Source organism: Lethenteron reissneri, chromosome 22 (assembly GCF_015708825.2).
Source record: "Lethenteron reissneri isolate LAM-NWPU_2019-01 chromosome 22, ASM1570882v1, whole genome shotgun sequence".
Classification (NCBI taxonomy): domain Eukaryota; kingdom Metazoa; phylum Chordata; class Hyperoartia; order Petromyzontiformes; family Petromyzontidae; genus Lethenteron; species Lethenteron reissneri.
Window position 1 is genome coordinate 15027614 of NC_083800.1, and position 15790 is coordinate 15043403.

Genomic DNA, 15790 nt, shown 5'->3' on the forward strand with positions numbered 1-15790 from the left:
CTCCAAATAACACTCACTGTTAACTTGTTGTGAAGTGGTACTTATTTGATCAATATTAGAAGGTTTATGTCCACAGTTGTCCTCTTGGAAGGTGAATAGTAGAAAAGAGATCAAGGAATCGAATGGTGCCATTAAGGGACCCAAAGAAGGGCGCTTAAGATGCCATCATATTGAGTATGGCGGTCATAAGCGTCTGCAATGTGTCTGGGTTAAGGAGGACAAGGGAGTTTTGATCTGAGGCTACGTGAACATGTCCAGCACGGTCGTGCCGCATATTGATGTATTAGTTTGAGATTGTGCATGGTTGTAATGGGAAATGTTGCCGCCTGAATGTTATCGTTGCCGACTGAACTCCATGTGGCTGTGTCAGGGAGTCAAAGCTGACCCGGCTCCTGCAGGACTCCCTGGGTGGTCGAACCAAAACCTCCATCATCGCCACCATTTCTCCAGCTGCAGTCAACATTGAGGTTGGATTCAAGATGCCTCCTTGCATTGTTTTTTTTTATTTGGTCACAAAAAGTCTTGACGGAATAAAATATAGTCCTAAATCCTGCCAAAACCAAGGTGCTATGCTTCTCACCAGAACTAAAGCGGGAAGTTATTTTCCCCCAATTACATTCCTTAAATAATGATCAAATAGAGCAAGTCAAGATCTATAAGTATCTTGGGGTCATCCTGGATTCAAAACTGAATTTTGAAGATCACATTGATTATATTAGGAAAAAACAAAAATTAAAATTGGTTTTCTATATCGACACAAGCACTGCTTCCCCCCTATGTTCCGTTTGGAATTGATTAAAGCTACCATACTGCCTCTACTTGATTACTGTGACATTGTGTATAAATCAGCCCCAAGTACTGTACTGAAGAAGCTTGACTCAATATATCACTCGGCCTTAAGATTTGCATTGAACTGCCCATATAGGACTCACCACTGTGATCTCTACATTGGGTCAAACTTAACATCTCTGAATGTTCGACGGCTTGTGCACCAGATCTTATTTATTCATGATGTACTTGCAAAAAAAAATGCAGATTACCTGCTAGATCTCGTCTCTGTTTCAAAGAACAAATTTTACCTAAGGTCTACACTCATTTACCAGCTTAATATTCCCTATTGCCGTACATATACTGGAGGAAGGGCCTTTGCTATTGATGCCCCCAGGGTCTGGAATGCTGTTGCCAATAAATTGAAACTTGAGTCACTACCTATGAGATCTTCACTCAAAACTGCTCTAGAGGAGTTGTACACCCCTAGCTGCCAGTGCTATTCAGTGACCTAAAATAAAATGTTTCGCTCCGAATGATCGCTACAAAGTATGACCTGTGTTTTGATTTAGTGTGCTGATCTTAAAGGTGCATTGAAAAATTACAATACTCCGATTGATGCTCCTGCTGTTGTGGAGTGACTCATGCAGCCAGCTATGGCTGCAGGGTTTTGGTAATACATGTTGTTTATGTCATTTATTGTGAAAATTCCATCACAGTTCCTATGATTGCTTTTTCATTGCTTTCATGGCTTTATTTTGATTTCGAAAAGTGTATTGGTTTAGCCATGTTTGTTTGTTGTAGTACAGAGTTAGACTGATGGCCTTAATCTAAGCTGTCTTGTGGTTGTTGTTGTTGTTTGACTTGCATCCCACTGAGATTTTTGCACACAGCGTTGGTGTACGGTGTTTTTTCTGCAATATTTTTGCTGTCTTTTCTTGGATTTTCTGTTTGCACTTAGTCACATATTCACTTTAAGATGTTTTTTGTTCATGTTTTTGTTTTTTGTTTGTTGCGGTTGCACCCGATTCAAGAGCTGAATGGCTCACAGGGCTATACCTAATAAATGAACTTGAACTTGAACATGTTCTTTTTGCTTGGGGCCTTCAAGTACTCTAGTCCTTTGCCATTTGTTTATTTGACCATAATAATTTGTATCGAATATCGTTTGCAACTCGTTTTGTCTGTAGGAGACTCTGAGCACTCTAGAGTATGCAGCGCGTGCCAAAAACATCATGAACAAGCCCGAGGTCAACCAGAAACTCACAAAAAAGGCACTCATCAAGGTGAGCAACATGCCATTTAAAAACATCCCAGCTTTGAATTGTTTCCTTAGAATTTTTGTAAAATGAAATTTAAAGTTTTTAAGTTTAAGATATGCATTGCTTAAAGAATATGGATTTGAAGCTTTCATGACTGCAGGAATTACTCTTTGGTTCTTTCGGTAAGTCGCGTAGAAGGAAAACAAATAATAGAATACGACGTTTCGATTGCAACACAAGCAATCGTCATCGGGTAGAAAACAAACCCAGTGAACTTAGAAATACAATGCAATACAACACAGTCGGCTAACACAACAGTCAGCACCTTACCTTGTTGATTACGTTCTTCCAAAGATTGCTAAATTTGAGAGAGACAAAACACAGACATGGAGACACACAGACAGACACACAAGCAGAGAGAGACAACACAGACAAAAAGAGAGAGAGATACACAACATAGACACACAGAGACCCAACGCCTCTGTGTCGAGGCCTTAAATAGAGAGAGAGAGGGGAGGTGGAGCAGAGAGAGAGGTGGGTCTGCTGGAGCAGAGAAATTGATAAGTTTGTTTTCTCAAACTGCCTATTTCTCTCTCTCTAAAATTTACCAGGCTCTCATAGGTCAATTCGCTCTTTCTCTCCCCTGGCCGCCGCGGGGTGGATTTCCACACAACTCTCTCTAAAATTTACCAGGCTTGTTGGGTCTTTGTCTCCCTCGGCCGCCGCGGGGTGGATTTCCACACAGCTCTCTCATTGACATGCTAATTTCTCTGCTCTAGCAGACCCACCTCTCTCTGCCCCACCCCCCCTCTCTCTCTATTTAAGGCCTCAACACATAGGCATTGGGTCTGTGTGTCTATGTTGTGTCTGTTGTCTCTCTCTGCTTGTGTCTGTCTGTGTCTCCGTGTTTTGTCTCTCTCAAATTTAGCAATCTTTGGAAGAACGTAATCAACGAGGTAAGGTGCTGACTTGTGTTAGCCGTCTCTGTGTTGTATTGCATTGTATTTCTAAGTTCACTCGGATTGTTTTCTACCTGATGACGATTGTTTGTGTTGCAATCGAAACGTCGTTATCTATTATTTAATTTATTTTCTTTCTACGAGCCTGCTCTTAAATTGTATAATGTGTGCAGGAATACACCGAAGAAATTGAACGGCTCAAGAAGGAACTTTCTTCGGCGCGAGATAAGAATGGTGTCTACCTTCCTGTGGACAGCTATGAGTGAGTACTCACATTTATTTAGCCGTTTGAATCTGGCTACTTTTCTGAGAAGGATGTCTCCTATGAGTCACCGTATATTATCGCAGATTTACTATTAAATACCGCAAATACCCTGCCCCCCACTTGCGGGGTCTCCCACACCCCCCTTTGCACCGCCCCCCCCTCACCTGCGCAGACCCCCACACGCCCCATGCATCTGTGAGCTGGGATCGCTGCGCCCCCTTTTGGTTGAGACTTGATCAGGATGCAAGCTGAGTTCCGCTTGAGTAAGGCCATCAAGACTCGTCGACAGCCAGGTCAAAGCATCATTTTGATCTCAGGATGCATGAGCTAAACTTAACAACTATTGAATTACTCCAACAAGATGAGAAAATAACAATGTATGATCGTAACGAGAGTAAAACCCCAAACAGGCACACAGCCCTAACGATACTATCTTAAATGTACGAATTTGTGTTTTTTTTGCTTCTGTGCAGGCGTATAACTTATTGGATGTGTGTGTTTATTCACAGAGCAATACAGGGCAAACTGACTGGTCAAGAACAGCTCATCTTAGAATGCAATGAAAAAATATCCACGATTGAAGAAGAAATTAAAAAGGTGATTATCAAGGACGTGGCATAATTTAGAACTTTCAACAACACTTGTTTACATTAAACTTGAAGTTTGCGCAAGAAATGCAGATGAGTCGGGGCCGTATTCTTAGTCACGACTTGGCTCTTCAGCCTCTAACACTCAGGGTCAGCCTGGGCTTGAGCAGCTCCATTGCTTCCAAAGATGCATGAGCAGCTTAGCCATAGCTCGGCTCAGGCTTAGCTCACAGAAATTCCAAGCGTGCCTGAGACCATGCTCAGGTCGGACTCAAGTTGAGAGTGCCTTTGTGCCGTCTCACTTGAGCCAGAGTAAAGCCTGCGCTGGGCTGTGACTAATACATTTTGTTGCATGGGCTGAGTCACGGCTTCATATTAGGCTTCAAAGCAAGGATTTTGTTACATATGAGGAGAATGGCGTTTATACGGTGAGTGAGTCTTGTGTATCTAACTGCATCTACATTTTTACTGAAATCCATTCTTTCTTTGAAGAGAATAAGTGTTGCTGGCCTGTGGGGCAGATTGGGTCTTTGCATATATAAACATCTGGTCGTTCACCATTGGTTCAAGCAAGCCTGACTGCTGATGATACACTGAATGTCAAACTGGTGCAGTTTGCTTGTAGTAAACCAATGCGGCAGAGTTATGCACTCCTAGGAGGCCGTGTGGCTGATGGGATTATAAAAAAACATGCTTTTATTTTTCATGAGGGGCAAGATATAGGAAGGAGTCAATTTGTCTGCTTATTTTGTTACACATTCTCCACACCGCTCATGATTATGTTGTGTTCCATCTGTGATGTCATGGAGTTTTTGTTCCTCTGTCCCAATTGCTTGTGGGCATTAAGAGCTTCTTGGCCCCAGATCTGTGGATAGCAGAAATATTGGCCTCTGCAGATGACAGTATTTGCATGTAACAAGTTGATGGTTAATAATAATTGTATAAAATTACTTCCTCGTTTTTTGCAACAATTTTACATGAACGTTGGAACTTATTTCATACCTTACATAGCCACCATTGCTGATCGGAAGTGCAGGGAATGGACCAGCCTCGCATTAGTAATGATTCCTGAAGTAGAACTGGGTATTCTGATTATATTCATTGGGTCTTTCGGTAAAGCCAATTGGCTTTACCGAAAGATGCAATGAATATGTATTTTGATTATGTCAGTAATTGATTACTCTACCAACTTTCTGGTCAATCACTCGCCGTATTGGATAACATGAAACTAGTTGGAGAAAAAATTCTCACTTCTGTTTCCACCTGTGCTGCTGGATGGGAGGTGATCGGCGGGGATATGGCGACGTCAATGCTATCATCTGCCGGGTTTTGCTGGGATGGCAGACTGAGCATAGCTTTCTTGATGATCTTAATTTAAAATGAGTCTTTACATTGTAATCCTTTGGTCATCACCCCAAAGAGAGTTAGTACACTAATGCCACCGACTCCGACTTTATGCATTTGTGGATATTATATTAAATATTGTGGGATTATTACATGACATGTAGGTGACAGAGCTGTTCACGGACTCCCAAAAAGAGCTGAACGAGAAGACTGCGTGCCTGGAGCAATGCCAGATGCAGCTTCATGAGACTTTCCAAGACCTGAGCCAAGTCCGGAGCCAGCTGCAAGTCTCATCCCTACTGGTCGAGGAGCACCGTACCACAGAGGAGAAACTCTACCAGACGGCGAACCAGGTGTAAACCACGAGCTCGGCAATTTCATATTGTGCATAGTTCACTCAATGTAAATTATGCCTTATTAATTGTTTAAGCCACGTAATGATCGGACAAAATGTGTAATTAAGAACCCATCACCTCACAACCAAATATATTTTCAAGTCTACAAGCATTCAAGCACCAATTGTTATTGTGGCAGTAACTCGGTAAGTTGAAAAACAATCCTCCCAACCATGTAGCCAATTTCTATATTCGGTTGTGAGGATTATGCAAAATGTAAGGACATTTGCACTATAAAATCCGCCTGCAGTCTTTTCATGGCGGGACAAACAACTGAGATGAGAGTGCTGCATACTGTAGCATTCTGCACACTGTATAATACCGCTCAGCTGCACAACTCAAGAATGTAGTGCGTCTTCGACCACTTTATAACGGTGCGCGTTCCGCGTTTTACGAAAAGCATTCCCAAATATAAGAACCGTGTTTATAGCGAAAACGCGTTGTGTGGACACGTGTGAAACGATAACTGTATTATTAATAATATTGGCTGTCAAAACATTTGTGTAAATTTAAATGTAAATCAAAATCGAGAATAAAGTCCACTTGAGCTAAGAAGTCAGCCAGCAGGCAACAAAAGCATTGCACAATTACAGATTTAAAAACAAATAAACAATAGCAATTATGTTCTAAAGTTACATTCACACTTAAAATGTATTTTAATAGATTAAATGAGGAAATAAATGGCAGAATGGAGATGCCAGGAGACAAAACTAGGTGGTTCCAAAACTGGCTGCTACATTACATGCTTTTGAATTGTGTACAACATCTGGTAACTATTAATAGACAATCAGATGAACGTCGCAGATTCTTAGGATTGTGCACTTAATAACAGGTCAGACATAAAGGGAAGAATTACGGACAACAGCTGTGTAAATTAGAATAGCCCTGCAGTAAAAATGTCTTCTCACGTCCAAGGACATGTGCCCACCCATGGCCTAGAGGTCAGTGATGGAGCATCCACTGCAAATTGTAATGCAGCATGGTAAACTGGGTTAAGTTTAAGTATACCGAAGCATTCCGATATGCTACATCACAGTAGGAAAACAAGTGTAACCCGTAAAAACAAAGTTTTTCACTATAAATCCTTTATATGTGTGGCGGCTAGAGTCCTCTCGTCCTCTGGCTTGAGATGGCTGCCACCTATGGGTCAGATGATTGCATGGCAGCATTAAGCAATTGGTAATTAAATATAATATTTTTGTCCTAAAAAGTGTAAAATTTAGGAAAAAAAATTTCACGAACATTAATTGTCACGCACAACGAGTCTGTGTGGTAAATGTCAGCTCGATTGGATCACGGGAAGTGGGTTAAAAAACGACTGAAAGATTTGCACGGTCCTAAGCAAGCAAGCGAACTTAATATAAAGGATTTAAAAATATATTCGCCTGTGGAGGACGCGGGGATCGATCCCGCGACCTTTTAGGCCGCTGTCGGCAGCCTAAAAGAGGCCTAGAAATAGGGTTTCGTTCCACCAAGTGGGGCACTACCTACTTTTTATATTTAACACCAGAAATATATAGAGATTTTTTAGGAAAAAGTTCTCCACACACAACCTTGCAGTTTTTGAGAAAAATTATGCTAAAGGTGCCCATTTTGAAAAAAGGGAAACCATAGGGAATTTTGCACTTTCAAACCTGTTTATCATATAAACCCAAAAATGCAGAATTACCACTTGAAGTACAAAATAAACCAGTTTGAAATGTGTGATATACCTGAAGTTGCTACCTATGCACAGTAAACATGATAAGATTATCAAGAAAACTTCTACTGTAGCATTAACATCCCAATTACATCTCATTATGTTGTTCCAATTCAAAGGTAATATTTGAGGTAAAATCTGAATAACAAATAGAATTAAGCCAAAATATAATATATAAAAAAAAACACTTTTCAAAATAACACATTTAATGGTGAATTGTCAATTCGCATACACGAGCAGTAACTGCACTACATGTACATATTCACAGGAATGATTATTGTAAACAAGATTTAATTTTGATTGATTTATATTAAATATATATGTCCTATATTAATTTTATTATCATATACACATCACTAAATATCAAGATCACTGTCCTCACTATCAGATTCACATGAAACAATATCCTCAGTTAATCTCACATTGTCACAATGAACACATTGACATAGGTCAGTGCAGGCCAGGCCAGCCTTGTGGCATGAGCACCTTCCACCTGTACAAGTACCAGACTTACACCCACAGTGGAGTGACCCCAAAATCTGTTGAGGATCTGGATCTTAAGTCATCCATGATATGATGAGATCACCATCCTTGACAATCCATCCAAAGCCTTCTGGACTGGGAGCATTTATTAAAGGATCCAATGATCTGTGGATTGCAGCTTGGTGGTTAGCACGCTTGAAGTGCTCTGTAAGTGCATCTTTTGTTGGAGGTAATGCCTGTTCGGAAGAGGCCTGGACACAGAACCTATTGTATCTGGCCAAATTAACATCTGATACCTTTTCTCCATACAGCTCACACACAAAACGTTCTATGGTCACAAATGTGGTGCTGTCCATTTCAAATTGCCTCCTAAGAGCAACAAATGCACTGATGTACTCTGCATTTCCAGACACTATATTTAGTGGTTTCTCTTTTCCTTTCCCATAAAAGGAACTAGATGAGTCACAGCCAGTGAATGTGTGTAGTCCTATCAGTGCCTCTGTTAGTGAAGGACCCAAAGCAGAACCAATAGCCTGGAGATCTAACATTCTTTGCCTGTCTTTTGTTCCTGTCAGAAAGTACATCTTTGCTGAGGGAAGCTTAGACATTGAAAGTGAAATGATAGCAACATCAGTGTCAGGACTCTGGATGATTATATTATTATAAAGTTCACTCCAGTCATGTTTTGCATGAAGTAGGAGCCTCGTGTCAGCTTCTTCATGGTCACAAGTCAAAGATTCTACCTCTTTGACAGACATAATGCCATCTTTAAGAGTGAGTTGATAACTTACATTTATGTGTGCCACAAAGATAGCTATGTCTTTTCCAGCTGCTTGTAAAGGCACAGTTCTCCATGTCTCAAAGAGAAAGTCTGTCAAGGCTTCTTTATTTTCACCACTGGCTATAAACTTGGTCCACTGACTTGGAGTCTTCTGCTTGATGCTGTATATTTGCAGTAATTGTTGTCCAGCAACAGCACGTCTTGATCGTTCAGCATTTTTGATGCTCACTGCCGGGTAGCGATCAATGACAAAATCGACCCTTGGACAACTGGACTTTCTACCCATCTTAATCATAAGTTGAAGAAGATCATCAGCAAGCTCACCGAATGTGTCTGGTATATTCTTGAGACTCCTGATCAATGCCATGCCATCTATCAGTAGGGCACCATTATCACCAACAGTCTTGTTCACATGACAGTCCTTGTTCTTTGATTATAAACAAGCTAGAAGAGCAGCCTTATTTGTTTTGGCTAATGAACCATCAGTGCTTGCTAGCGGGGATGAGATATTGCCAAGTGAATGTCAGAATCTCTTTCAAGTTTACAGACCGGGATTGACTTATCACTAACAGTCGTGCAAAGAGTCTCCTGTCATTTTTTAGAATGACTTGATTTCCATCTTTTGTCTTGGATGATTTCTTCATTTGATCCCCAAACGTAGTAAGCTTCAAGGACTTTATTGGAGAGAAGAAGTCTGTTTTTGATGACTGGACTCGATCTTGGATGAAAATTTTCAGAGCTGTTTCACCTTATCACAAGCACTTTGTATGTCATCTCTGACAGTCTTTGTAGCAACAACACCAGAGCTAACACATACAAGATCTTCACGAGGCAGGAAGGGATTGATCATAGACTCAACCGCTGAAACCAAAGATATAACAGCAGCATTGTCTTTTGCAATTCTTGTTGCATCCAACTCTTTATGACCCCTCTCTTCATGTTGCATTCCAGCCATCATTTCACACTGCCTTGTGATTGCAGAACGTTCAGGATGAGACAGTATCCATCGCTGGACGGCACCTCTGTTCAATGTTATCCCAGTTATGCCGCCTTTGGTCTTTGAATCACGGTTGCAGGTTTGTTCTATTGCTTGGTCACAAGCTATGGATGAGAACCTGTTATAATCCTTACGCTGTACTGTCCAGTTTCCTTTTGCAGTAACTTCTTCATAGCAGTGTGGATGAGTCTTTGGAAGATTGATCATCTCGACCCAATATGCTGATAGGTACCTTGCATAATTTTGGCGGTCATATGCAAAATACCATGCCAGCATACGTCTCACTGTTGCTAAGTGAAGGCTCCAGTCAGAGTCTCTGGTTGCTCTAATGAAACTCAGTAACAGTTGAACCATTTCAATGTATGAGCTCCAAAGTCCAAAGGTGGGATTAACAGAGTTCATCTCATGTACATATCTATCATAGCAGGACAGCATATCTGATAATGTCAGACACTGAGTTAGATGAAAATCCTGCCTCAGACTTGTACTCTCGTACTAGATCTTCCATGGCTGATATGTAACGAGTGTGCTGTTGCTCAGGAAGAGACTGAATAATGACCTCAACCGCAAGAAATGCATTGCCTCAAATAGGAGTTTGTGTGCATGAATGCTACGGTTTTAGTGATGTCTACTAATGACTCCATTTATTGAACCAACAGCTACCACATTTGATTCAATCAGCATATCCTGTAGTCCTGCTTCTTTGAAACGTTTGCCTATCACTGCCATAAAGGACATGGCTGTGTGGAACTCACCTTAATCGAGCTTGATCGCCGCTATCAGATGAAGCTGCACTGCTTACATCCTCCATGTTTACATGTGCGTAGTGATATTGGCTTGATTTTGACTCAGACCTACTTACATTTTCGATGCTGATTGGTTGAAAATCTAGCTCAACAGTTTTATGTCTCAATACGCAGTTAATATAGTGCGCCAATAAATTACACTTTTCTCATTAACTGCAGGATAATGCGTGGAGAACTTTTTGCTTGGATACCTTTCATTAACGTTGAACATATTGAGCAATATAAAAAGTAGTGCCCCGTTTGTCGGAACGAAACTGAACGATACAGCTCATGTACAGCGGCCTATTTGGCATGGGAAGCGAGGGCGCTACCAACTGCGCTACTCCGCCAGGGCCTGTAGAGGTGTCACGCTCTGGGCTCCTACACTGTGACGTTCAGCCAAAGCCATGAATGAGTTCTATTTGAATAAATGTAAAAAAATATATTCGCCTGTGGAGGACGCGGGGATCGATCCCGCGACCTTTGGCATGGGAAGCGAGGGCGCTACCAACTGCGCTACTCCGCCAGGGCCTGTGGAGGTGTCACGCTCTGGGCTCCTACACTGTGACGTTCAGCCAAAGCCATGAATGAGTTCTATTTGAATAAATGTAAAATAATTTTTTTTGCCTAAAAAGTGTAAAATTTTGGACATTTTTTTCACGAACATTAATTGTCACGCACAACGAGTCTGTGTGGAAAATGTCAGCTCGATTGGATCACGGGAAGTGGGTTAAAAAACGACCGCAAGATTTACACGGTCGTAAGCAAGCAAGCAAGCGAACTTAATATAAAGGATTTAATAACGGAATGACTAGCTTCAATAATCTCTATACGAATTGACATTAGAAGACAATGCTTGTTTCTGTACAAGAAGCCAACCTTATTTCACTTGTTTGATTACCTTATGAATATGCATAGGCACTGAATGGTATATTTATTGAACTGATCATTATACTATACTCTTTGGTTCTTTCGGTAAAGTCATGTAGGTAGAAAAATAATAGATCGCGACGTTTCAATCGCAACACAAGCAATCGTCATCAGGTGGGACAACCACAGCAACAAAAAACTTCTCAAGATTGATCATTAGACTGATGAAGATATTTATAATGATCAGTGTATTCAACAATTAGACCATTCAATGCCAAAATACAGATTGGAAGGGAAGAGCCACAATTTATCTTAGGAGGGAAAAAAACTAATTTAGTTTTACTCATTTTGAAAATAAGTTTTCAAAGCAATACAAGTATCCCTCGATTTTACAAGTTCGGTTTTAGAAAATTTTCGTTAAAGCAATTGACAAAATATGGATATTTTTCGGTTAACTAAATTGAATTTCGTGCAAACGAAATTTCACCGGGTACGTGCCACGAGATCAAACAAGAAGCACCGGGAGGCTGCATCATCCATCCGCAACAGAGTAGCGGTATTCCTCGTGCAACTAATGCCTCCACATCACCTTGCCAGTCATTCCAACATGCAGATCTTTTGGTGAGTTCCCTGAAATGGTTAATGATTTAAAAATATAATTATTATAGTTTTAATTTTAATGTTTTATTTTTGTATTGTGAAAAGTGGATCTTTTTAGGTGAGGAGTAGTTAGAATGACTGTCCGAAACACGTCCCTAATTTTTTTGTATTACTGGAAAAAGCCATCCCGATTTACAAAATTGTATTGTGTTTTTTTAATAACACTTCGCTTTTATAAATTGAGGGATACCTGTAGTTGATTCTGAATAACATCAATATCCTTTAATAAATTGTCTTGCAAACCATTAGGTGCCCAATCTTCAGATAACAAAATGGTACCGTCTGCAAAATTAATTGTTCATTTTCTCAGGTTGTTTTTACTGGGATTAATATCTTTCAAGTTTTTTTTCATAATGTACTTCGAAGTGTATAAACTTAAGAATGTTTGGATCTTTACATCGATTCATAGTCTTATCCTCCCTATAGAAGAATCGAATCGTGTAATAATTGATGTTTTAAATAATAGATTTTGTATGTTATTGATTAATTCTCCTGCAGCCGCTTGAGGCCTTGCCAATTGCCGCTTTTTGTTTCAACGAGTTGCAAATATAAATAGTTACAATTGCTCAATGCCCCTGAGGATGAATTGTTATATGCCTGTACTTTGGCTCTCATCAGTGACAAAATGACATTTTTTTTCTGGCATATTACGTGTTGTATGCAGTTGCTACTCACAGCAGATGAAACCACTGAGGATCTGCAAGGCCTGCAAATGAAGCTGGAACGGAAGACCGTCGTAGAGACTCACAATGAAATGGTGTCGACCATCTTCAGCCAACAGATTGAGCAACTTTTTACTGAGGCCAAAGGGAAGATGCAGATGCAGAGAGACTTACAGTGCAGCATGGTCGACTCTTACACTGCTTCTTTGGGTAAGCGGGGAACCCATGGCATACACGGTGATTTGTCCTATAGCAGTGCTTCTTAACATTTTGCAATTCACGGCGCAGACTTATGAGCTTGCTCAATCTGCGTAGTACATTAAAACCAAATAGTTACTGGTTCCCGCTAGGTGTGAATGCATTTTAGCCAAGAAAGAGAAATCACAATCCTGTATTTTTACTTATCGTTTTCAGAACAAGAACATAAAATGGTCCTGCCAAAATCCGTGACAATAATTTTTCCAACTGCATGAGTATTTGTGCGTGTGCATCCAATATATCTGTGTGTGGCTCTGAGTTTCCGTGTCTGTGTCCGTATGCCCAACTGCATATGTGTGACCAATGGAGAGGGTAGGCGGTAGGGGTGTGGGGTCTTGAGGTTTTTTTCCTAAAGTAAAACAAGTAAACCCGTAAAAACAAAGTTTTTCACTCTAAATCCTTTATATGCGTGGCGGCTAGAGTCCTCTCGTCCTCTGGCTTGAGATGGCTGCAATCTATGGGTCAGATGATTGTCTGCCAGTATTAAGCAATTGGTAATTAAATATTTAATTTGTTTTCCCTAAACAGTGTAAAATTTTGGAAAAAAAAATTCACGAAAATTAATTGTCACACACAGTCTGTGTGGAAAATGTCAGCTCGATTGGATCACGAGAAGTGGGTTAAAAAACGAGCGAAAGATTTGCACGGTCCTAAGCAAGCAAGCGAACTTAATATAAAGGATTTAAAAATATATTCGCCTGTGGAGGACGCGGGGATCGATCCCGCGACCTTTGGCATGGGAAGCGAGGGCGCTACCAACTGCGCTACTCCGCCACGGCCTGTGGAGGGGTTACACTCTGGGCTCTTATACTGTGACGTTCAACCAAAGCCAAGAATGAGTTCTATTTGAATATATGTAAAATAAAAAAATTTTGCCTAAAGAGTGAAAAATTTTGGGAATTTTTTTTCACGAACATTAATTGTCTGGCACAACGAGTCTTTGTGGAAAATGTCAGCTCGATTGGATCACGGGAAGTGGGTTAAAAAACGACCGAAAGATTTGCACGGTCGTAAGCAAGCAAGCACGCAAGCATGCAAACTTAATATAAAGGATTTAAAAATACCCGACACACCTGCCACCTTTCCACGGAACACCGGTTTTGAAGCGCTGTCCAAGAGCAACGTGTTTTATGGTGGAAGACACCCAGAAACACAAACGAGTGCCATTTTATTTCAAGACCACAAACATGTGGCAAATCGGCAGTTCTTGTAAAACATGACTATGTAACCTCTGAAACCGCATCAAATCAACCCTGTATCCTTATCCAAGGATCAACCCTGCCTGTCATCTTAATGTATTAAAAGTTAGGGCGATAATACTGCAATGACGGCACTACTAGTGTCACTCCTAATAGTGACCTTAAATTATCATTTGCAAGCTGTAAACTTGTGTCAATTGATGCACTGGGAAGGTATAGGTTTACAAAATAACCATGTGTGTTGTATATTCGAGACTCTATTAGACTTTTTTTTAGACGTTTGACAAGTACATAATTATTTCCTAGTGTTTTCCTTATGTAAGGTTTGTCGGTAAGGGCATTTTTATCCTGTACAGTAAAACCTTGGATTGCGAGTAACTTGGTCTGCGAGTGTTTTGCAAGACGAGCAAATGTTTTAAATAAATAGTAATTTGATAAACGAGCGAGGTCGTGCAATACGAGTAGTACGTATACGCTGTCTGCCGTGCGTCACGTGATCACAACTGATATATGAGTGCTTTGATATACGAGTGCTTTGGATTACAAACACGTTTCCGGAACGAATTATGCTCGCAATCCAAGGTTTTACTGTATATGGGTTCTTTTAGCTTGTCCAAACTCTGAATCCGTGTGTTTTTGTGACAACAAGTGAGTCCAACACTACGTGCTGAGGCACTGACCGTGATGGCGGGTGAATGTGTGGCATGCAGGCGACGTCGTGAAGGCCGGCTCGCACACTCTGCAGGGGGTGTTGGAGGAGGTGGAGGGCTCGGTGACCTCCCTCAAAGAGTTCATGCAGGCTCGACTCGCACAGTTTGTCCAGACGCTTCATGAGCAGAAGGAGATCAGTAAGAGTGGCGGTTCCCAATTGGACCACACTCTCGTAAGTAAAAGTAACATTTTGTTTGTTAAATTCTCATACCATAACGTGAGAGCTTGTCAATGTAAGTGCATAGATTACATAAATCCCCAGTGTTTATTATTGTTGTGGTCTAGATGTGTGTTTCTTAGTAAATTGTCAATTAAATGTGAGATTGCCAGTACACCTTGAAAATCCCAAGGAATGTATATGGACCGCATGCACACGTGATACGTGTATGCGGTTGGCCTACATGCATGCTGTATTGGTTACGTTATGTTTGCGATTTGTTCTTTATTCAGCTTGTCCTGTACACTTCACGAATCGGAAGCAATAAGAGCACAAACAATGAGGGTGTTAGGATGTAATGTGTATAACCATGTGGTATGCACTGTGGAAGTGTATCTGAGGGCTGGTAAGCTCGGATCGTTCCTTATGCTTAACGCATAGGCTTTTGCAGTCAATATCATTCATTATTGATTGTTGGGTTCGGTCACATAATGGTCTGACTTGCTCTATATCATTAGTAACCCTACACCACCTGACAACCAAACAAATTATAATCTTTCTGCTAAATTTGATAGAGGATTGTTCAACATACCAGTGAGCTGCAACAATAACAATTGGTGTGTTAAACACTTGTAGGACTTGCACTTGATTTGTTTGGCTGTGCCAAATGGCGGAGGGTTCTTAACGACACCGTTTCATTGAGATCATTATTTGGGTTAGCCCAAATATCAATTATGTTTGTTTCAGGGCTATTGACGCCCTCTGTAGAAGCAGTGAATTCCATTAGGGAAATCAAAGGGTCATCCTTGGGTAGCTGCACTTGTTTAGGGGGTTCACAGCCATACGTACTCTTACCCTTTCAAGATGACTCCTTTCCTGCTGTGTAGCTCCCATCATAGGGTCGGGGTTGGATTAGAGGGCCACTCTTACATAAGGGGCCACTCTTAA

General features: G+C 40.9%; 1 protein-coding gene across 4 annotated transcripts in view; it reads left to right on the forward strand.

Moving 5' to 3' along the window:
- KIF11 (kinesin family member 11) overlaps positions 1 to 15790 on the forward strand; it is a 41637-nt gene that overhangs the window by 11448 nt on the left and 14399 nt on the right. For all 4 annotated transcript variants that reach the window (XM_061556659.1, XM_061556660.1, XM_061556661.1 and 1 more), the window contains 7 exons: positions 371 to 467; positions 1959 to 2054; positions 3163 to 3251; positions 3764 to 3851; positions 5350 to 5538; positions 12520 to 12727; positions 14685 to 14857. In XM_061556659.1, the coding sequence (XP_061412643.1) occupies positions 371 to 467; positions 1959 to 2054; positions 3163 to 3251; positions 3764 to 3851; positions 5350 to 5538; positions 12520 to 12727; positions 14685 to 14857 (940 nt within the window). The remainder of the gene's footprint in view (positions 1 to 370; positions 468 to 1958; positions 2055 to 3162; positions 3252 to 3763; positions 3852 to 5349; positions 5539 to 12519; positions 12728 to 14684; positions 14858 to 15790) is intronic.